Source organism: Carassius auratus, chromosome 32, assembly GCF_003368295.1.
Source record: "Carassius auratus strain Wakin chromosome 32, ASM336829v1, whole genome shotgun sequence".
NCBI classification, from domain to species: domain Eukaryota; kingdom Metazoa; phylum Chordata; class Actinopteri; order Cypriniformes; family Cyprinidae; genus Carassius; species Carassius auratus.
This window is the reverse complement of record NC_039274.1, coordinates 3795786-3819707: the sequence shown is the minus strand read 5'-3', so window position 1 is coordinate 3819707 and position 23922 is coordinate 3795786. Positions and strand designations below refer to the sequence as shown.

At 35.5% G+C, this 23922-nt stretch overlaps 1 protein-coding gene across 1 annotated transcript; it reads left to right on the top strand.

Moving 5' to 3' along the window:
* The first annotated feature begins 487 nt into the window (after nt 1–487).
* On the top strand, nt 488–20962 carry LOC113051376 (lysosomal protective protein-like). Its single transcript, XM_026215073.1, has 12 exons — nt 488–657; nt 17287–17391; nt 17827–17938; nt 18099–18236; nt 18317–18478; nt 18826–18917; nt 19039–19123; nt 19212–19352; nt 19436–19572; nt 19654–19816; nt 19904–19993; nt 20239–20962. Exons 1-12 carry the CDS (start codon nt 593–595, stop codon nt 20320–20322), a joined length of 1374 nt encoding a protein of 457 aa, XP_026070858.1. The 5' UTR covers nt 488–592; the 3' UTR covers nt 20323–20962.
* Nucleotides 20963–23922: the final 2960 nt, after the last annotated feature.

The window sequence follows — 23922 nt, the reverse complement described above, 5'->3', positions numbered from 1 at the left end:
TGAGCCCAGCTCAAAGATGCTAATCAGTACATGTTCTGAACAGTTCTGAACAATAATCGTATTTTTTTACAGTAAATGTTTTTTGGGTTGTGGGACAGCAGCTTGCACCAATTCTGCACATTTCAATTTGCATAATGTGCTGTTTAGGTGAACAAAAACTGTGATTGAAGTACTGTTTTAAGATTAGTACATCTGTACATTAATCAATATTACTTTAAAACAATTCTTCAACATTTAGCAAAAATGTTCGCACACGTAAAAATGTTTGTGTGTTGAAAATTACCGGTAAAACGGAGTGTGTGTGTGTGCATGCTCTTCTGTATTTATTTATTTATTTATTGTGTGTTCTGAATGAATCTGCTATGCTATTTGGTTTGATGAACCTTAATCTAATGATAAAATCTGAAAGAATAACAGAACGAGAAGGTGGCAGTTTTCAGAGACCGCCGGGTATTTTGGGCGGAGTCGAGTTTGTCAATATCACCTGACGACTGTAAAAGTCATATGACCGTCTGAGAAAGGGACGCTCAATCCGCAGGGTCGCAGGGGTCTTGAAGTTTTGTGTACGGGTCCACGTCCATCAGACTGTGAAATGTCTTCTCTGCGTGTCTTGTTCTGTCTTCTGTCCGTCTGTGTGCTTGTGGCGAGCGGCGTGTATGATCCAGAACTGCGGTCAAGCCAGCCGCACTTTAGAAAAACACCGTCAAGCCAGCCGCAAGTGAAATTTAGATGCGCGTGTATTACTATAATTACGGCAGTAGCAGGAACAACAGAGAGGGAACGCGCTTTCAGAGCGCTTTTCATCTATACGTTCAGATTTGATATATGACGACCTTTTTTGCTCATCTGCTCTTATATTCGTGTAACTTATTGTTTTCCTTGACTGCTCTGTATTACTATAATTTTCAGCCTTTCAAAGCATTAAAATTATTAGTAGAAAACGAGATATGGCACATTCATTGATTTAGAAGACACTTTTTATGATGAGAAAGAAGCAATTAAGGGTCAGTTCTTAAAGGAGACATCCCATACTATTTCCATACCTCACATAAAACCATTTTACTGGAGCCTTTTCGAGATATAGGATAATATTACACTTTACAAGTCTTTTAAGATCCCATTTCTAACAAGTAGAAAAAAACAATGATCAGTTCTTATAAGGGACATCGCATACTATATGCACACCTCATATCAAACCATTGTACAGCAGCATTTTGGAGATATGGGACAATAATTACACTTTAAAGGGTTATAAAGATCATATTTCTAATAAATAGAAAAAAACAATGGTCAGTTCTTATCAGGGACGTCCCATACTATATACACACTTCATATGAAATCATTTTGCTGCAGCATTTTTGAGATATGGGACATTATTACACTTTAAAGGGATATAAAGATCCCTATAGCAGAAAACAAATCTTTTCATCCACAGGAAGAAGGAGGCGGAAACCGGCCATCAATCAAATGAAGCTTTTAATAACAAAATAAACACAAAACACTGCGAAAGCCCTTCACGGACGACTGTCGCTTACAAACAAAAACCAAACACAAACTAAAATCCTGGCCTGGCCTGGCCTGGCCCTCTCTCGTTGTTCACTGTCATCGCCCCTCTTTTGTATCCTTCCATCTCCACCGCGGGACGCGAGACCGGTGAGTGGAGCAGGCGTCGCTCATTTCCAATAACTCCACTGGCATCGTTCCGTTCTCACGGCTCGCGGCCCCGCCACACTCATCACAACCCTATTTCTAATAAGTAGAAAAAAAAACAAAAGTCAGTTCATATAAGGGAAATCCCAAACTATATGCACACCTCACATCAAACCATTTTACTGCAGCATTTTTGAGATATGGGACAATACAATGATTTAGAGGGCGATAAAGACACCATTTCTAATAAGTAGAAAAAAAACAATAGTCAGTTCTTATCAGGGACGTCCCATACTATATGCACACTTCATATGAAACCATTTTACTGCAGCATTTTTAAGATATGGGACAATACAATGATTTAGAGGGCTATAAAGACACCATTTCTAATAAGTAGAAAAAAAACACCACTCAGTCCTTATCAGGGACATCCCATACTATATGCACCATTCATATGAAACCATTTTACTGCAGCATTTTTAAGATACGGGACCTTATTACACTTTAAAGGGCTGTAAAGATCCCATTTCTAATAAGTAGAAAAAAACAAAAAACAGTTCTTATCAGGGACATCCCATACGATATGCACACCTCATATCAAACCATTTTACTGCAGCATTTTCGAGATATGGGACATTATTACACTTTAAAGGGATATAAAGATCCCATTTCTAATAAGTAGAAAAAAAGAATAGTCAGTTCTTATCAGGGACGTCCCATACTATATGCACACATCATATCAAACCATTTTACTGCAGCAGTTTTGAGATATGGGTCCAAATGGTGATTTGGAGGGCTATAAAGAGATAATTTCTAATAAGTAGAAAAAAACAATGGTCAGTTCTTATAAAGGACATGCCATACTATATGCACACCTCATATCAAACCATTTTACTGCAGCATTTTCGAGATATGGGACATTATTACAATTTAAAGGGCTATAAAGATCCCATTTCTAATAAGTAGAAAAAAAACAATAGTCAGTTCTTATCAGGGACGTCCCATACTATATGCACCCTTCATATTAAACTATTTTACTGCAGCATTTTTGAGATATGGGTCCAAATGGTGATTTGGAGAGCTATAAAGACATTATTTATAATAAGTAGAAAAAAACAATGGTCAGTTCTTATAAATGACATGCCATACTATATGCACACCCCATATCCAACCATTTTACTGCAGCATTTTTTAGATATGGGACAATACAATGATTTAGAGGGCTATAAAGACACCATTTCTAATAAGTAGAAAAAAACACCACTCAGTCCTTATCAGGGACATCCCATACTATATGCACCATTCATATGAAACCATTTTACTGCAGCATTTTTAAGATACAGGACCTTATTACACTTTAAAGGGCTGTAAAGATCCCATTTCTAATAAGTAGAAAAAAACAAAAGTCAGTTCTTATCAGGGACATCCCATACGATATGCACACCTCATATCAAACCATTTTACTGCAGCATTTTCGAGATATGGGACATTATTACACTTTAAAGGGATATAAAGATCCCATTTCTAATAAGCAGAAAAAAAGAATAGTCAGTTCTTATCAGGGACGTCCCATACTATATGCACACATCATATCAAACCCTTTTACTGCAGCATTTTTGAGATATGGGTCCAAATGGTGATTTAGAGGGCTACAAAGACACCATTTCTAATAAGTAGAAAAAAACAATGGTCAGTTCTTATAAAGGACATGCCATACTATATGCACACCTCATATCAAACCATTTTACTGCAGCATTTTCAAGATATGGGACATTATTACACTTTAAAGGGATATAAAGATCCCATTTCTAATAAGTAGAAAAAAAGAATGGTCAGTTCTTATCAGGGACGTCCCATACTATATGCACACATCATATCAAACCATTTTACTGCAGCATTTTTGAGATATGGGTCCAAATGGTGATTTGGAGGGCTATAAAGAGATCATTTCTAATAAGTAGAGAAAAACAATGGTCAGTTCTTATAAAGGACATGCCATACTATATGCACACCTCATATCAAACCATTTTACTGCAGCATTTTCGAGATATGGGACATTATTACAATTTAAAGGGCTATAAAGATCCTATTTCTAATAAGTAGAAAAAAACAATAGTCAGTTCTTATCAGGGACGTCCCATACTATATGCACCCTTCATATGAAACTATTTTACTGCAGCATTTTTGAGATATGGGTACAAATGGTGATTTGGAGAGCTATAAAGACATTATTTCTAATAAGTAGAAAAAAACAATGGTCAGTTCTTATAAATGACATGCCATACTATATGCACACCCCATATCAAACCATTTTACTGCAGCATTTTTTAGATATGGGACAATACACTGATTTAGAGGGCTATAAAGACACCATTTCTAATAAGTAGAAAAAAACACCACTCAGTTCTTATCAGGAACATCCCATACTATATGCACCATTCATATGAAACCATTTTACTGCAGCATTTTTAAGATACGGGACCTTATTACACTTTAAAGGGCTGTAAAGATCCCATTTCTAATAAGTAGAAAAAAACAAAAGTCAGTTCTTATCAAGGACATCCCATACGATATGCACACCTCATATAAAACCATTTTACTGCAGCATTTTCGAGATATGGGACATTATTACACTTTAAAGGGATATAAAGATCCCATTTCTAATAAGTAGAAAAAAAGAATAGTCAGTTCTTATCAGGGACGTCCCATACTATATGCACACATCATATCAAACCCTTTTACTGCAGCATTTTTGAGATATGGGTCCAAATGGTGATTTAGAGGGCTACAAAGACACCATTTCTAATAAGTAGAAAAAAACAATGGTCAGTTCTTATAAAGGACGTGCCATACTATATGCACACCTCATATGAAACCATTTTACTGCAGCATTTTCAAGATATGGGACATTATTACACTTTAAAGGGATATAAAGATCCCATTTCTAATAAGTAGAAAAAAAGAATGGTCAGTTCTTATCAGGGACGTCCCATACTATATGCACACATCATATCAAACCATTTTACTGCAGCATTTTTGAGATATGGGTCCAAATGGTGATTTGGAGGGCTATAAAGAGATCATTTCTAATAAGTAGAAAAAAACAATGGTCAGTTCTTATAAAGGACATGCCATACTATATACATACCTCATATCAAACCATTTTACTGCAGCATTTTCGAGATATGGGACATTATTACAATTTAAAGGGCTATAAAGATCCCATTTCTAATAAGTAGAAAAAAACAACAGTCAGTTCTTATCAGGGACATCCCATACTATATGCACACCTCATATCAAACCATTTTACTGCAGCATTTTTAAGATACGGGACCTTATTACACTTTAAAGGGCTGTAAAGATCCCATTTCTAATAAGTAGAAAAAAACTAAAGTCAGTTCTTATCAGGGACATCCCATACGATATGCACACCTCATATCAAACCATTTTACTGCAGCATTTTCGAGATATGGGACATTATTACACTTTAAAGGGATATAAAGATCCCATTTCTAATAAGTAGAAAAAAAGAATAGTCAGTTCTTATCAGGGACGTCCCATACTATATGCACACATCATATCAAACCCTTTTACTGCAGCATTTTTGAGATATGGGTCCAAATGGTGATTTAGAGGGCTACAAAGACACCATTTCTAATAAGTAGAAAAAAACAATGGTCAGTTCTTATAAAGGACATGCCATACTATATGCACACCTCATATGAAACCATTTTACTGCAGCATTTTCGAGATATGGGACATTATTACAATTTAAAGGGCTATAAAGATCCCATTTCTAATAAGTAGAAAAAAACAACAGTCAGTTCTTATCAGGGACATCCCATACTATATGCACACCTCATATCAAACCATTTTACTGCAGCATTTTTAAGATACGGGACCTTATTACACTTTAAAGGGCTGTAAAGATCCCATTTCTAATAAGTAGAAAAAAACTAAAGTCAGTTCTTATCAGGGACATCCCATACGATATGCACACCTCATATCAAACCATTTTACTGCAGCATTTTCAAGATATGGGACATTATTACACTTTAAAGGGATATAAAGATCCCATTTCTAATAAGTAGAAAAAAAGAATAGTCAGTTCTTATCAGGGACGTCCCATACTATATGCACACATCATATCAAACCCTTTTACTGCAGCATTTTTGAGATATGGGTCCAAATGTTGATTTAGAGGGCTACAAAGACACCATTTCTAATAAGTAGAAAAAAACAATGGTCAGTTCTTATAAAGGACATGCCATACTATATGCACACCTCATATGAAACCATTTTACTGCAGCATTTTCAAGATATGGGACATTATTACACTTTAAAGGGATATAAAGATCCCATTTCTAATAAGTAGAAAAAAAGAATAGTCAGTTCTTATCAGGGACGTCCCATACTATATGCACACATCATATCAAACCATTTTACTGCAGCATTTTTAAGATACGGGACATTATAACACTTTAAAGGCCTGTAAAGATCCCATTTCTAATAAGGAGAAAAAAACAACAGTCAGTTATTATCAGGGACATCCCATACTATATGCACACCCCATATCAAACCATTTTACTGCAGCATTTTTGAGATATGGGACATTATTACACTTTAAAGGGCTATAAAGATCCCATTTCTAATAAGTAGATAAAAACAATGGTCAGTTCTTATAAAGGACATACCATACTATATGCACACCCCATATCAAACCATTTTACTGCAGCATTTTTGAGATATGGGTCCATACAATGATTTAGAGGACTATAAAGAGCCCATTTCTAATAAGTAGAAAAAAACAATGGTCCGTTCTTATCAGGGACGTCCCATACTCTATGCACACTTCATAAGAAACCATTTTATTGCAGCATTTTTGAGATATGGGACAATACAATGATTTAGAAGGCTATAAAGACACCATTTCTAATAAGTAGAAAAAAACAATGATCTGTTCCTATAAGGGATGTCCCATACTATATGCACACCTCATAACAAACCATTTTACTGCAGCATTTTGAGATATGGGTCCATATGGTAATTTAGAGGACTATAAAGACCACATTTCTAATAAGTAGAAAAACAAATGTCAGCTCCTTTAAGGGATGTCCCATACTATATGCTCACCTCATATCAAACCATTTTACGGCAGCATTTTCAGATATGGGACTATATGGTGATTTATTGGGCTATAAATATCCCATGTCGCTCCCACATTATCTTAAGTGTTCTTAATACCTGTGTATATACAATGTATTTACATGTGTACGTAGTATATAACACAGTGTAAGTACACATTGGTATATAGTATCCATGGCTGTAAGATTTTTGTAACAACCCTCAGAATGGTTTGTGCAAGTACAAATGTATAACAGGACATGTCAATTGACATTTTGTAACAACAATATGTATAAGAGTAATTTGAACCATTTGATCCAGGGGGTGTAGATGGGTGGGTTTAGGGCTCTGTAAAGTGGGAGGAGTTGGTGCACCACTGTAATACCAGTGTACTTACATGGTAACTCCTCAGGAACTGTCGACTTCATTTAAAGTGCAACATTGTGGACACCAACCACATTTTATATGTAAAGCCTAATTTACTTGCCACTGCAGTGTAAAATAGGGGTAATTACATAATAAATTGAATATTGCTATTAGTCCTGTTACACATTTGTACTTTCTTACCAATAAATTTTATCACCAATGTCCTGTTGCACATTTGTACTTACACATACCATTCAGTGGGTTATTACAAATATGTAGTTACACAAACATTAGAGCTATAGATACTATGTACCAATGTGTACTTACACTGTGGTTACATACTACATACATATCTAATTACGAAGTACACAGGTATTAGGGACACAATATAAAGTGGAACCCCCATTTCTAATAAGCTGAAAAAAAAAACAATATTCAGTTTGTATATTGGAGGTGCCATGCTATATTCACACCTTATATAAAAAAGTTTTACTGCATTTCTAGCATTTTGCTGTTATGATCCAGATGGGGATCAAACTCAGGTATGTGGTGTGTATAACCTTGGCACTAACCACTGCTCCACTGAAGCAGGTCTAACCCAGATGCAGAGGAAATAACCAAGAGGCTCAGAGTCTGACTCCTAAAGTTCTTTACTCAAAACAAAAAAACTCTGTCCTTAAATGTCAGACAAGAGAGAAGTCCAAAGCAACACTTAACAGAAGACAGCTTAATTCTCTAACTAAAAATCCTTGGCAGCATCACACTCAAAAAGACTTTAGGACTGAACGAGAACAATAGTCAGTGAGGCATTTAAATAGGGTGTGCAATTAGCAAAGAATCAATACAGGTGTGCTACAAGTCTCTAATAAAGAGGTGATCTGGGGTTGAAAGTACGCCATCCAGTGGTGAAACCAGGGAAACTCAGGCAGAACATTACATTTTGCAGATATGTTTTTCTGAAATGTATTCTGTTTCACAGGCCTAGAAAGACCCCATTTCTAATAAGTAGAAGAATACAATGATCAGTTAGTACATGGGACATCCCAAAAGCACACCTTATATAAAACTATTTTACTGAAGTATTTGGTGTATAAACATATATTTTACCATAGCAATTTGGGGTTAAAAATAAAGAAAATCCTCAGAAACTCCAGTTTTGAGAACTATTTCAAATAAGTTTAAAAAAGGCCATTCCTTCTAAAGTTCCTCCTACATTTTCAGCACACCTAATGTGAAGTCTGTGTACTGTGGCAGTTTGTAGAAGCATGCATTCATATAGAACAAAACACTCAAATACGTTTTAATATTTCCTCATTTTTTGCAACCTATAGAAATGTTTTTTTCAAATACTTAAAAGAAATAATGGCCTTTTCTTACAAAGTAGCTTATATTCTATCAGCACAGATAATATGAAGTCTGTGTACTTTGGCAGTTTGTTTCATACATCCAAATTAAATAAATAAATATATATATATATATATATATCAGACTTCAGATTATCTGTGCTGATAGAATATGAGCTACTTTATATATATATTAAAGACTGGATATTTTTTCCCCAGTTTTGAGGTTTATATAAACATCAGGTTAAATACATACAGTAGATAAAAATAATGACCTTTGCATGCAAGGCACTCCATATTCTATCAGCAAATATGAAGTCACACACACTTGTCTGTCACACTATACTTCACACACTTTCTAAACACCAAATATGGAGTCTTTGCTCTGTGAAAGTTTAGAGTAGCTTGCATTCAATGGATGAATGGATCATAGCGTATCCCCAGTCTTGTTTCTGGAAATCTCACTTAAAGTTCAATTCCAACCCTAATCTAATTAAGAGTCGAGAACAATTCATAGTTACAGAAAGGTTTGCTGGAGCAGGATTGACACTGAACTCTGCACGAAGGTAGTATTATTATGTTCCTTTTAAAAATAGTAAGTGTTCCTACTTATGTAGTTAAATAGCATTTTGTTGAATTAGAATACATGTAAGTCCAAACTGCCAAAGTACCCAGATTTTATTTTAGCTGTGCTAATAAAGTAGGAGGTGCCTTGCATGAAATGTGCATCGTTTTCCTCTACTTTTATAAGCTGACATTTCTACATGTCTCAAAGTTATGCAAAGTCTCAGAACTGACTCTGAATGCATGCAATTCCAGATTGGTAAACTGACATGTTTTTTTTTTATAATGGCTGCACATATTTGGTGATGTCCCTTATGACAATTGTTTATTATTATTATTATTGGAATAGATAAGTGTAATGTTTTATAACTGTATATGTGAAATACTTGCTAGCTCTTAAAAAAAAAAGATACAGTAAAATGTTTTCCATTGATTTACTCATAGATTTTAGAAAACATTACATTTCTCTATGAGCATCTGAAGTGAATATACCCTTTATCTTTATAGACCCATAAAGCACAATATAGGTCCATATTTCATTAATGCTGCAGTAAACTGGGTTTTATATCAAACCATTATGTGTGCATATAGTATGGGATGTCCCTTATGAGAACTGACTATTGTTTTTTTCTACTTATTAGAAATGGGATCTTTAAAGCCTGTTAAAGTGTAATAATGTCCCATATCTCAAAAATGCTGCAGTAAAATGGTTTGATATGAGGTGTGCATATAGTATGGGACGTCCCTGATAAGAACTGACTATTGTTTTATTCAACTTATTAGAAATGGGATCTTTATAGCCCTTTAAAGTGTAATAATGTCCCATATCTTGAAAATGCTGCAGTAAAATGGTTTGATATGAGGTGTGCATATCGTATGGGATGTCCCTTACAGGAACTGACCATTGCCCATTCTACTTATTAGAAATGGTGTCTTTGTAGCCCTCTAAATCACCATTTGGACCCATATCTCAAAAATGCTTCAGTAAAATGGTTTCATATGAGTGTGCATATAGACTGTGACGTCCCTGATAAGAACTGACCTTTGTTTTTTTCTACTTATTAGAAATGTGGTCTTCATAGTCCTCTAAATCGCCATATGGACCCATATCTCAAAAATGCTGCAGTAAAAGGGTTTGATATGAGGTGTGCATATAGTATGGGACATCCCTAATAAGAACTGACTGTTGTTCTTTTTTACTTATTAGAAATGGGATCTTTATAGCCCTTTAAAGTGTAATAATGTCCCATATCTTGAAAATGCTGCAGTATAATGGTTTGATATGAGGTGTGCATATAGTATGGGAAGTCCCTGATAAGAACTGACTTTTGTTTTTTTCTACTTATTAGAAATGGGATCTTTATAGCCCTTTAAAGTGTAATAATGTCCCATATCTTGAAAATGCTGCAGTAAAATGGTTTCATATGAGGTGTGCATATAGTATGGCATGTCCTTTATAAGAACTGACCATTGTTTTTTCTATTTATTAGAAATGGTGTCTTTGTAGCCCTCTAAGTCACCATTTGGACCCATATCTCAAAAATGCTGCAGTAAAAGGGTTTGATATGATGTGTGCATATAGTATGGGACGTCCCTGATAAGAACTGACTATTGTTTTATTCAACTTATTAGAAATGGGATCTTTATAGCCCTTTAAAGTGTAATAATGTCCCATATCTTGAAAATGCTGCAGTAAAATGGTTTGATATGAGGTGTGCATATAGTATGGCATGTCCTTTATAAGAACTGACCATTGTTTTTTTCTATTTATTAGAAATTGTGTCTTTATAGCCCTCTAAATCACTATTTGGACCCATATCTCAAAAATGCTGCAGTAAAAGGGTTTGATATGATGTGTGCATATAGTATGGGACGTCCCTGATAAGAACTGACTGTTGTTTTTTTCTACTTATTAGAAATGGGATCTTTATAGCCCTTTAAAGTGTAATAATGTCCCATATCTTGAAAATGCTGCAGTAAAATGGTTTGATATGAGGTCTGCATATAGTATGGGATGTCCCTGATAAGAACTGACTTTTGTTTTTTTCTACTTATTAGAAATGGGATCTTTATATCCTTTTAAAGTGTAATAATGTCCCATATCTTGAAAATGATGCAGTAAAATTGTTTCATATGAGGTGTGCATATGGTATGGCATGTCCTTTATAAGAACTGACCATTGTTTTTTTCTACTTATTAGAAATGGTGTCTTTGTAGCCCTCTAAATCACCATTTGGACCCATATCTCAAAAATGCTGAAGTAAAAGGGTTTGATATAATGTGTGCATATAGTATGGGACGTCCCTGATAAGAACTGACTATTCTTTTTTTCTACTTATTAGAAATGGGATCTTTATATCCCTTTAAAGTTTAATAATGTCCCATATCTTGAAAATGCTGCAGTAAAAAGGGTTTGATATGATGTGTGCATATAGTATGGGACGTCCCTGATAAGAACTGACTGTTGTTTTTTTCTACTTATTAGAAATGGGATCTTTATAGCCCTTTAAAGTGTAATAATGTCCCATATCTCGAAAATGCTGCAGTAAAATGGTTTGATATGAGGTGTATATATAGTATGGGATGTCCCTGATAAGAACTGACTTTTGTTTTTTTCTACTTATTAGAAATGGGATCTTTATTTCCCTTTAAAGTGTAATAATGTCCCATATCTTGAAAATGCTGCAGTAAAATGGTTTCATATGAGGTGTGCATATAGTATGGCATGTCCTTTATAAGAACTGACCATTGTTTTTTTCTACTTATTAGAAATGGTGTCTTTGTAGCCCTCTAAATCAACATTTGGACCCATATCTTAAAAATGCTTCAGTAAAAGGGTTTGATATGATGTGTGCATATTGTATGGGACGTCCCTGATAAGAACTGACTATTCTTTTTTTCTACTTATTAGAAATGGGATCTTTATATCCCTTTAAAGTTTAACCCTCATGTGGTGTTCAAAACCCAATAACACCTGTGGTGTTCCCGGTCAAAAATGACCGGCCTGTAAAAAATAGCTCATAAATTACTCATTATACCATATTTTCACCCAATCTTGGATTCAATCTTTTTGTCAACTTGTTCTCTTTCAATTAGGACTGGTTTTATATTTCTGTTTGCATCTGATTAATCATGGGCCTCATTTATCTGAGAGTAGGCATCTCATTTTTTGAGTAAAAAGTAATAATTTATGAGTAAATTTGGAAATATGAAAAAAAATTATGAAAAAAATGGCTACTGTTGATCACACTAGTCTACTCTAATGTTTCACCAGGAATTTTGTTTTGAAACTTTTGTTTTGTAAAAAATATTGCACATAGTCACACTTGTGGTGTTCCCGGTCAAAAATGACCGGCCTATAAAAAATAGCTTATAAATCACTCATTATACCATATTTTCACCCAATCTTGGATTCAATCTTTTTTGTCAACTTGTTCTCTTTCAATTAGGACTGGTTTTGCATTTAATTTTCAAACTATTTAATTGTAGGAGTCATTTATCCGAGCTTATGCACCTCAGTTTTTGAGTGAAAAAAGCATTATTTGTTAATAATTTTGTCAATGTTGTGAAAAAGGTGAAAAAAAGTTTCACTGTTGATCACACTAGCCTACTTTAATGTTTAACCAGGAATTTTTTTTTGAAATGCTTTTATTTTGTACAAAATGATGGCACAAAGTCACATTTGTGATGTTCCCGGTCAAAAATGGCTGGCCATTGAAAGTGAATGTAGAAGATTACAAAAGAAAAGGGGTGCACAGTAACACTTGTGCTGTTCCCTGACAAATCTGACCATTGTGACATAAAAAAAAAAAATAATAATTATGAACTAACCAAAATAAGAAACTGTGACGGTCTCTGTGTGAACTCATGCAAGTGACTAACAAAAGCATTTTTAAAGTAACTTGCAATTGGTCATTTTGTGTCACTTATGCACATGACTGACAACAGTATAATGTATGTGCCTTGCAAATGTGCACTCTGCATTTGAAACAGACAGTGCCTGTTTTCACATCTTTTGGGGCACACAAAGTGCATCTCTTTCGTTTCTCTCCTTTGCCTGTGCCAGCTGAAGGACCTGGTTCTGGTGTTTGTATGTCTCTCACCAATGTAGCAGAGGGCAGTCCTCTGGGTTTATTTTGGCGCCTCTGTATCAGGGGGGTCACCATGGATTTCCCCAGCTCTTCTAGGAACAGCCTCCTCCTGAAGGTTTTCCTTGTGTAATACTCAAAAAAAGTTTGTGTGTTTTAACGTGTGTGTGTCTGGGTAGCGTGTGTATAAATGTATCGATACATGCACAGGTCCAAGGGCTCGATGTTTGCAAGCACATATGCTCATATGTGTACATGAAAATAATGAACATGCTCCTGAAAACTAAATTGTTCTGTTATTTTCAGTCTCTCCCATTCACTTTCAATGGTCGGCCATTGTAACCATTTTTGACCATGCCTACTCTCAGATACATGAGGCCCACGATTAATCAGATGCAAACAGAAATGCAAAACCAGTCCTAATTGAAAGAGAACAAGTTGACAAAAAGATTGAATCCAAGATTGGGTGAAAATATGGTATAATGAGTGATTTATAAGCTATTTTTTATAGGCCGGTCATTTTTGACCGGGAACACCACAAGTGTGACTATGTGCCATATTTTTTTACAAAACAAAAGTTTCAAAACAAAATTCCTGGTGAAACATTAGAATAGACTAGTGTGATCAACAGTAGCCATTTTTTCATAATTTTTTTTCATATTTCCAAATTTACTCATAAATTATTTGTTTTTTACTCAAAAATGAGATGCCTAATCCCAGATAAAGTGAGGCCCATGATTATCGTGAAGACTGCATGACCAGAAAATGTTACAAACCAGATCTGCATTAGAAAAGAGAACATGTCTTTATAAAAAGATTGAATCCATGATGTGGGTGAAAATATGGTATTAAAATGAGTGTCTTTATAAGCCTCTAAATCACATTATAGGACCCAGTATTTTGTGCGGAAACATGCAAGTGTCAAGGTAAAAACCCCCGACAAAAAAAGTAATTAAATATTTCCAAAATTTGTGCATAGTTTTAGTTAATACCTTTGGGGAAAATGTCACTAAGTTTCAGTCCTGAAAGCTGATAACATTAACTAACTATTTCCGTGAAAAAGAAAATTTCTTCTAGTATTAAATGGACCCTGAATTACTATCACCTTTATGAGGTGTTAATAATGTCCCATATCTTGAAAAAATGCTTTCAGTAAAAGGGTTTGATATGATGTGTGCATATAGTATGGAATGTCCCTGATAAGAACTGACCATTCTTTTTTTCTACTTATAGAAATGGGATCCTTTATATCCCTTTAAAGTGTAATAATGTCCCATATCTTGAAAAATGCTGCAGTAAAATGGTTTTGATATGAGGTCTGGCATATAGTATGGGATGTCCCTGATAAGAACTGACTTTAGTTTTTTTCTACTTATTAGAAATGGGATCTTATATCCTTTTAAAGTGTAATAATGTCCATATCTTGAAAATGCTGCAGTAAAATGGTTTCAATATGAGGTGTGATATGGTATGGCATGTCCTTATAAGAAGCTGACCATTGTTTTTTTCTACTTTATTAGAAATGGTGTCTTGTAGGCCTCTAAATCAACATTTGGACCCATATCTCAAAAATGCTGCAGTAAAGGGTTTGATATAATGTGTGCATATAGTATGGGACGTCCCTGATAAGAACTGACTGTTGTTTTTTTCTACTTAAATGGTGTCTTTATAGCCCTCTAAATCATTGTATTGTCCCATATCTAAAAAATGCTGCAGTAAAATGGTTTGATATGGGTGTGCATATAGTATGGCATGTCATTTATAAGAACTGACCATTGTTTTTTCTACTTATTAGAAATAATGTCTTTATAGGTCTCCAAATCACCATTTGGACCCATATCTCAAAAATGCTGCAGTAAAATAGTTTCATATGAAGGGTGCATATAGTATGGGACGTCCCTGATAAGAACTGACTATTGTTTTTTTCTACTTATTAGAAATGGGATCTTTATAGGCCTTTAAGTTGTAATAATGTCCCATATCTCGAAAATGCTGCAGTAAAATGGTTTGATATGAGGTGAGCATATAGTATGGCATGTCCTTTATAAGAACTGACCATTGTTTTTTTCTACTTATTAGAAATGGGGTCTATATAGCCCTCTAAATCACCATTTGGACCCATATCTCAAAAATGCTGCAGTAAAATGGTTTGATATGATTTGTGCATATAGTATGGTATGTCCTTTATAAGAACTGACCATTGTTTTTTTCTACTTATTAGAAATGTGGTCTTTATAGCCCTCTAAATCACCATTTGGACCCATATCTCAAAAATGCTGCAGTAAAATGGATTGATATGATTTGTGCATATAGTATGGTATGTCCTTTATAAGATCTGACCATTGTTTTTTTCTACTTATTAGAAATGGGATCTTTACAGCCCGTTAAAGTGTAATAATTTCCCATTTCTCGAAAATGCTGCAGTAAAAAAAGTTTGATATGAGATGTGCTCATAGTATGGGACGTCACTGATGAGAACTGACCATTATTTTTTTCTACTTATTAGAAATGGTGTCTTTATATCCCTCTAAATTGCCATATGGACCCATATCTCGAAAATTCTGCAGTAAAAGGTTTTGATATGAGGTGTGCATATTGTATGGGACATCCCTTATAGGAACAGACCATTGTTTTTTTCTACTTATTAGAAATGGTGTCTTTATAGCCCTCTAAATCATTGTATTGTCCCATATCTTAAAAATGCTGCAGTAAAATGGTTTCATATGAAGTGTGCATATAGTATGGGACGTCCCTGATAAGAACTGACTATTGTTTTTTTCTACTTATTAGAAATGGTGTCTTTATCGCCCTCTAAATCATTGTATTGTCCCATATCTCAAAAATGCTGCAGTAAAATGGTTTGAAATGAGGTTTGCATATAGTTTGGGATGTCCCTTATATGAACTGACTTTTGTTTTTTTTTTCTACTTATTAGAAATAGGGTTGTGATGAGTGTGGCGGGGCCGCGAGCCGTGAGAACGGAACGAGGCCAGTGGAGTGATTGGAAATGAGCGACGCCTGCTCTACTCATCGGTCTCGCGTCCCGCGGTGGAGATGGAAGGATACAAAAGAGGGGCGACGACAGTGAACAACGAGAGAGGGCCAGGCCTGGATTTTAGTTTGTGTTTGGTTTTTGTTTGTAAGCGACAGTCGTCCGTGGAGGGCTGTCGCAGTGTTTTGTGTTTATTTTGTTATTAAAAGCTTCATTTGATTGATGGCCGGTTTCCGCCTCCTTCTTCCTGTGGATAAAAAGATTTGTTTTCCGCTATAGGGTTCTTTATAGCCCTCTCAATCGCCATATGGACCCATATCTCAAAAATGCTGGAGCAAAATGATTTCATATGAAGTGTGTATATAGTATGGGACGTCCCTGATAAGAGCTGACCATTGTTTTTCTCTATTTATTAGAAATATGATCTTTATAACCCTTTAAAGTGTAATTATTGTCCCATATCTCAAAAATGCTGTTGTACAATGGTTTGATATGAGGTGTGCATATGGTATGGGACGTCCCTTATAAGAACCAACTATTGTTTTTTCTACTTATTAGACATTGGATCTTTTATGGCCCTTTAAAGTGTAATAATGTCCAATATCTCCAAAATGCTGCAGTAGAATGGTTTGATATGAGGTGTGCATATAGTGTGCGATGTCCCTTATAAGAACTGACCATTGTTTTTTTCTACTTGTTAGAAATGGGATCTTAAAAGACTTGTAAAGTGTAATATTATCCTATATCTCGAAAAGGCTCCAGTAAAATGGTTTTATGTGAGGTATGGATATAGTATGGGATGTCTTCTTTAAGAACTGACCTTTAATTGCTTCTTTCTCATCATAAAAAAAGTGTCTTCTAAATCAATGAATGTCCCATATCTCGTTTTATACTAATAATTTTAATGCTTTGAAAGGCTGAAAATTATAGTAATACAGAGCAGTCAAGGAAAACAATAAGTTACACGAATATAAGAGCAGATGAGCAAAAAAGGTCATCATATATCAACTCTGAACGTATAGATGAAAAGCGCTCTGAAAGCGCGTTCCCTCTCTGTTGTTCCTGCTACTGCCGTAATTATAGTAATACACGCGCATCTAAATTTCACTCGCGGCTGGCTTGACGGTGTTTTTCTAAAGTGCGGCTGGCTTGACCGCAGTGATCCAGATGAAGTGCTGGATCTGCCAGGCATGTCTTTCAAACCCAATTACCGCCAGTGGTCAGGATATCTGAAGGCCAGTTCTGGCAAGTTTTTGCATTATTGGTGAGTTTTATTAGTCTTTTGTTTTAAAGTTGCATGAGAAAATGCACCAATTTGTTTATGTTGAGGATGTTTAGGCGAATGGTGTTTCCGCATTCACGCCGAATTAAAAAAAACAAAGATGTGTTAAATGCAAAAAGCGTTTAAAAAAATCTTCTGTATATATGTACTTCAATTATATATATATATATATATATATATATATATATATGTTGCGGATCCTTTGAAGTACTGTGATATAAGCTAGGACAATATTCATAGATATGGTTCCTGTCTAGAAAAGCATTGTATTACATTTTGTTATTGTATAAAACTATAATTTGTGGTACTGAATTGTTATTGTGAGTGCTAGTAGTACTGTGGAAGTAGATTTCCTCTGAGTCTCTTCAGTAACACAATGTTTTGTGTAGCCTATTCATTATTGTGTTTATTTTACAGGTTTGTGACGTCTCAGAGGGACCCGCTCAAGGACCCAGTCGTGCTGTGGCTGAACGGAGGGCCAGGTTGCAGCTCTTTGGATGGGTTTCTGTCAGAGAATGGCCCCTTTCATGTATGCTTTTACTTCTGATTTAATCTTAAAGTGCTGAAAAGATTATAGAGGGGAGAAATAATTTATGTAATTTCATCCATTGAGGTCTGAATTGTTTTTCCGCACAACACAAAACCATAAATGTCTCAATAAACATTTTGTTTGTTCTGCGTGTCCATAGGTCAATGATAATGGAGCCACACTTTATGAGAACGAGTTCAGCTGGAACAAAATCGCCAATGTTCTTTATCTTGAGTCGCCTGCTGGAGTGGGTTATTCCTACTCCGATGACCAAAAATATCAGACCGATGATGATGAGGTAAACGTCTACACATTCATAGACATTTATAGCCTTTAAAGACAGCCGTTGCATTGCATAATGTGTACTTTTTTCTTTAGGTGGCAAATAACAACTACCTGGCTTTACAAAGCTTTTTCATCAAATTCCCAAATTTCACCCAGAATGAGTTTTTCATTTTTGGTGAGAGTTATGGAGGCATCTACGCACCCACAGTCAGTCTGAGAGTTGCCACTGGAGGTCAGCTTAAAGTGAACTTTAAGGTAGGTTTAATGTGCTTGTTTCATTTTTAAAATGTCATTTATTATTAAAATACACCGTATGGACCTTATGTAGCTTAGCCCCTTTTCAGCACTGGGCCTGTTGTCTTCTGTCTTGCATTTGTATTTCCACAGCATGGAGGTAAGGTTTTATGAATTTAAAACATTCCCAATCTACAGACATTCATTATAACATTAGCTTCGAACATTACAATGCACATGATAACTTTAATAACTCCACTTCACCAGCTCATTACTCAACAGCGATACTATAGAGCTCGGAAAATGGAAGTTCAAAGACAACACTCTGTCTGTCTCAATTTTAATAATTTATTTGTTTGCTTCTGCAGGGCTTTGCTGTGGGAAATGGCATTAGTAGCTTTGCACTAAATGACCAATCACTAGTCTACTTTGGCAACTATCACGGCCTGTTTGGAGAACAGTAAGCTAAATCATTACTTCTATATTTGCCCAATCATATTGAAATACTGACAATTAATATTTAGATTAAATGTTTGTTTTTAAATGTTTTTTTTTTTTTTTGTACATTATTTTGCTTGTAGGCTTTGGAAGGATCTGAATGACAACTGCTGTCAAAATGGAGTCTGTAATTTCTACAACAATTCTAAAGAGTCCTGCTCTGTTATGGTAACTTAAATGCATCCACACAAGCCTGCAACCGTTGTACAACCTTGCCAATGGTTATTTAAGGTGACTGGTCTTCTGTCTTTTGCAGGTTTCGCATGCGTTTAATATAGTCTATAACTCTGGGTTGAATGCATACGCGCTGTATCTTGACTGTGCTGGTGGTGTCACATATCAGAGAGCCATGATGCATCTTTTCAGAAACTTCAGGAGGCATTGGGCAGCTAATAAGGTGAGCCTTGTTCCAATCTTCTTCCAATCCACTTTAATAAAGTAGATAAAACAAAGGAGAAATGTTTTCTTTTATTTGTTTAGTTAGTAGGAAGTACTCCTAATGTTCAGGGAGTGCCTCCATGCATCAACAGTACCGCTCAGATGAACTGGCTCAACCGAGGAGATGTGAGGAAGGCACTGCACATTCCTGATGTACTCCCACCATGGGACATCTGCAGGTAAACTGACCCCTGTCCCCACATACTGTATGCATGAGCGCATGTGTGCATACAGAGTTCTTCTTTTTTTTTTTTATCCAGTGACATTGTGGGAAACCAGTATCACACCATTTACGAAACTGTGAAGGATGTCTATGAGAAGCTGCTGGCTTTGGGTCTGAGAGCTTTGGTCTATAATGGAGATACCGATATGGCTTGTAATTTCCTGGGGGACCAGTGGTTTGTCGAGCAGCTTGGACAGAAGGTAAGTCCTGTGTTCTCTGAGACGTGAAGCTCTGCAGAATTAGTAACCCCTTCTGGGTTTAATGTTGAGTTTCTCTTCTTCTTAAAGGCAAGCACTCAATACAAACCCTGGATTTATGATAACCAGATTGCTGGATTCTACCAGCAGTTTGGCAACATCACTTTCCTCACAGTCAAGGTACGTTTCAGGCATCCATGCAGTCTGTCTTGTTTTTTTGCAAGGGGTAATTAATTTTTATTGCCATGATATACCTTAAAAAAATGCAGCTTTGGTAAGCATAAGAGAATTATTGCAATACATTACTATATTACAGAAAAATCTTACTGACTACAGACTTTTGAACTGTGTGTGTGTGTGTGTGTGTGTTATGAGTTTGAATTTTTACATGTACTAAGGCATGACATACATCTCTGCTCCTCCAGGGTGCAGGTCACATGGTTCCTCAGTGGGCTCCTGGTCCATCTCTCCAGATGCTACAGAGTTTCCTGTCCAATAAGCCTTATTGAACTTCTCCAGACCGTGTCCTGTCTTAAAGCACTAGATCTGATTTTTAAAAGTGGTCTTGAAGAGACTTCAAGAAAGTGTGATTTTTAAGAAAACTGTTGAAATGTGAGATGAGTCTGCACAGTAATTTTCTCAGGGACTGGTGGGTGTATATGGGTTTGCATATGTTTTGGGAATTTTGAAGTGCTTTTTATTTTTGAATTGCTTGAATCTTTTTAAATACATTTTTTGTTTAACACAAGGGGTGATTTTCACAGTCATGTTGATCATAATCATATTATCCCAATTATAGATATGTTTTTTTAAACGTATTAATGAATATCACATGGTTTTAAAATGCTTTTTTTTTTGTCCTTAAATCATGAGTTACTGTTAAGGGATCTACCGCTTCATTGAATACATGGTGAGATGTACTGAGGACAAATATATGTATAGTCTTCATTTGGTTCCTGCCCTTGACACACTCAACATTGAAACAAATTTGTACTGTTCTTAATTATTTGGATTTATGGTTATAAATGGTTTACAATCCTGTCTGATTGGCAAATCCTCTGAGGAGCAGATAACACTTCGTTTGACCAAAGATACTGGAATCAGAATAATCAATATAAACCAAGAAATAAAAAAGCTGTTTTTGTGTGTTTTGTCTGTGTATATCTGTATTCGTTAAGACTATGATCTGGCTTATGATATGGCAACTGTTTGAACAACAACAGCTTCTAGGTGAACTGGCGTGAGAACTGAAAATCGACTGATTTAAGTAATTCCCCTGTTGTGTGAGGACATGGACATAATATGTGTGGTAGAGTGTATATATAGAAACAGAAATTTAAGACATCAAAGGTGGGGCTGCTGGATATGGAGCTGGTAACAGGAGAGTTCAATAGCAGTACGTCTGTTATCAAAAATGTACAGTAGGTGGCGACATATGCCACGTCTACTTGGTCGTATCCACCAATAAGACAGACGAAGAAGAAAAGGCTCTGCTGCACTTGAACGTGGTTGATGCACGTGTGAGGGTTTATAATCAGGTAATGGAAATATTATTGTCAATTTAGCCGAAGATTTTTTTTGCACGTTTTTACTGATCTCTGTAGAATGTAGACATGTTTTAATTTAGTTCTGTTGTTGAACTGCACCGTGTTTAAGTTTCCGTGTCTGTGTGACTCTGGGAGCTACGCTGCGGTGCAACAGTATCTCTCTTTCTCTATCGTTTGGGCTTTATCTTACTGCAGGTTCTGCCCTCGTGAAAAGAGAAACAAAATATCGTCTGTTCTTAATATGAGCTTTAGATACTAGTTTCTGTGTGGCTCAAATTTGAAACTTAACTCATATACCTGTCAAGTATCCCGTTTTGGCCGGGAAAGTCACGTATTTTACCCTTCTTTCCCGCCGTCCTCCCGTATTAGTATTTTCCCGTAAATCTCCCGTATTTTTTTTTTTTTTTTTTTACCTGCGTTATTAATAAAATAATAATAATAAAAACATTCCCAATCTGAGCTCTGTCACTAGTCTCGCGATAACTGCCACCTGTAAGTAGCCTGTCGCGAGCGGTGTGTGAGGTCAGGTGACATGAGTTATAACGCGGGAAAAACAACAACAACAAAAGAAAAACCGAGACGGATGATGGATGCTACGATAGAGAGTGAAGGCACACCTGCCAAAGAACCAAAACCCATGTGTAAATACCAGGATAAATGGGACAGCGAATTTACTTTTTTAAAGAATGCAAAGTCTGCAACAAATTTGTACAACAACTCACTAAAAGAGTAAAAGAAAAGTTATGTGAAATAAAAAGAAAAACTGTAAAAGAAAAGCAATATGAAATGAAAAGAATGTGTGGAATGAAAATAAAATGTAAATGTAAAGACAAGCAATGTTAAATTAACAGAAAATATGCAAGCCTTTAAATAAATGCTCTTCATATATACCCTTTTGTGTTTTCATTTGGGCTATAACACCTGCCTTAAAATGTAAGGGATACTGGAGCTTTGTTGGGGTGGTGGGAATGCTCGCGGTGGGCGCCGGAAAATTTCCCTTATTTTCAAATTCAAAACTTGACAGGTATGCTCATATTATGTTTCTTTGTTTAACAGCAGCTGGAAGAACACGCCATTATAGAAGAGGAACCTATACTTGGATGTTTTGTACTGAAGAGATACATTTTGTTTTATTCATTTATATTTGTTCAATATAATTCACGTTAATTTCATAGTCACTACATTCAGTTATGTTATTGTCAAACCATAGGCTACATAACACTTTGTATGAATCCTGAGTTTTATAGCAGCTTGTAAGTGGTATTAAATTTTGTGGATTAAAAAAGACAAACTCTTACACAAGAAGTCTCATGATTGCACACTGGTTCTGCTGAATGGTTGTAAATAATTGATAAACTTTAAATTTTGATAATCGAAAAAAGATAAACGCAATAAAGCTTCAAGCTTATCAAAGTTTCACCCCATTATTAAACCCATACGTTTAGTTCCGGCTTATTTACTGCGTGCAGCTTTTTTACTTTCTGCTTAAAAAGAAAAAAATGTCTGCATATGAGCTTTAGATACTGCTGTGTTAAATTTGAACTTATCAATACCTGTCAAGTATCCGTTTTGCGGAAAGTCACGTATCTTTTACCTTACTTCCGCGCCTCCCTATTTAGTATTTTCCCGTAAATTCTCCCGTATTTTTTTTTTTTTTACCTCGCTATTAATAAAATAATAAAATAAAAAACATTCCCAATCAGAGCTTCTGTCACTAGTCTTCGCGATAACATGCCACCTGGTAAGCTAGCCTGTCGCGAGCGGTGTGTGAGTCAGGTGACATGAGTTATAACGCGGGAAAAACAACAACAACAAAAAGAAAAAACCGAGACGGATGATGGATGCTACGATAGAGAGTGAAGGCACACCTGCCAAAGAACCAAAACCCATGTGTAAATACCAGGATAAATGGGACAGCGAATTTACTTTTTTAAAGAATGCAAAGTCTGCAACAAATTTGTACAACAACTCACTAAAAGAGTAAAAGAAAAGTTATGTGAAATAAAAAGAAAAACTGTAAAAGAAAAGCAATATGAAATGAAAAGAATGTGTGGAATGAAAATAAAATGTAAATGTAAAGACAAGCAATGTTAAATTAACAGAAAATATGCAAGCCTTTAAATAAATGCTCTTCATATATACCCTTTTGTGTTTTCATTTGGGCTATAACACCTGCCTTAAAATGTAAGGGATACTGGAGCTTTGTTGGGGTGGTGGGAATGCTCGCGGTGGGCGCCGGAAAATTTCCCTTATTTTCAAATTCAAAACTTGACAGGTATGCTCATATTATGTTTCTTTGTTTAACAGCAGCTGGAAGAACACGCCATTATAGAAGAGGAACCTATACTTGGATGTTTTGTACTGAAGAGATACATTTTGTTTTATTCATTTATATTTGTTCAATATAATTCACGTTAATTTCATAGTCACTACATTCAGTTATGTTATTGTCAAACCATAGGCTACATAACACTTTGTATGAATCCTGAGTTTTATAGCAGCTTGTAAGTGGTATTAAATTTTGTGGATTAAAAAAGACAAACTCTTACACAAGAAGTCTCA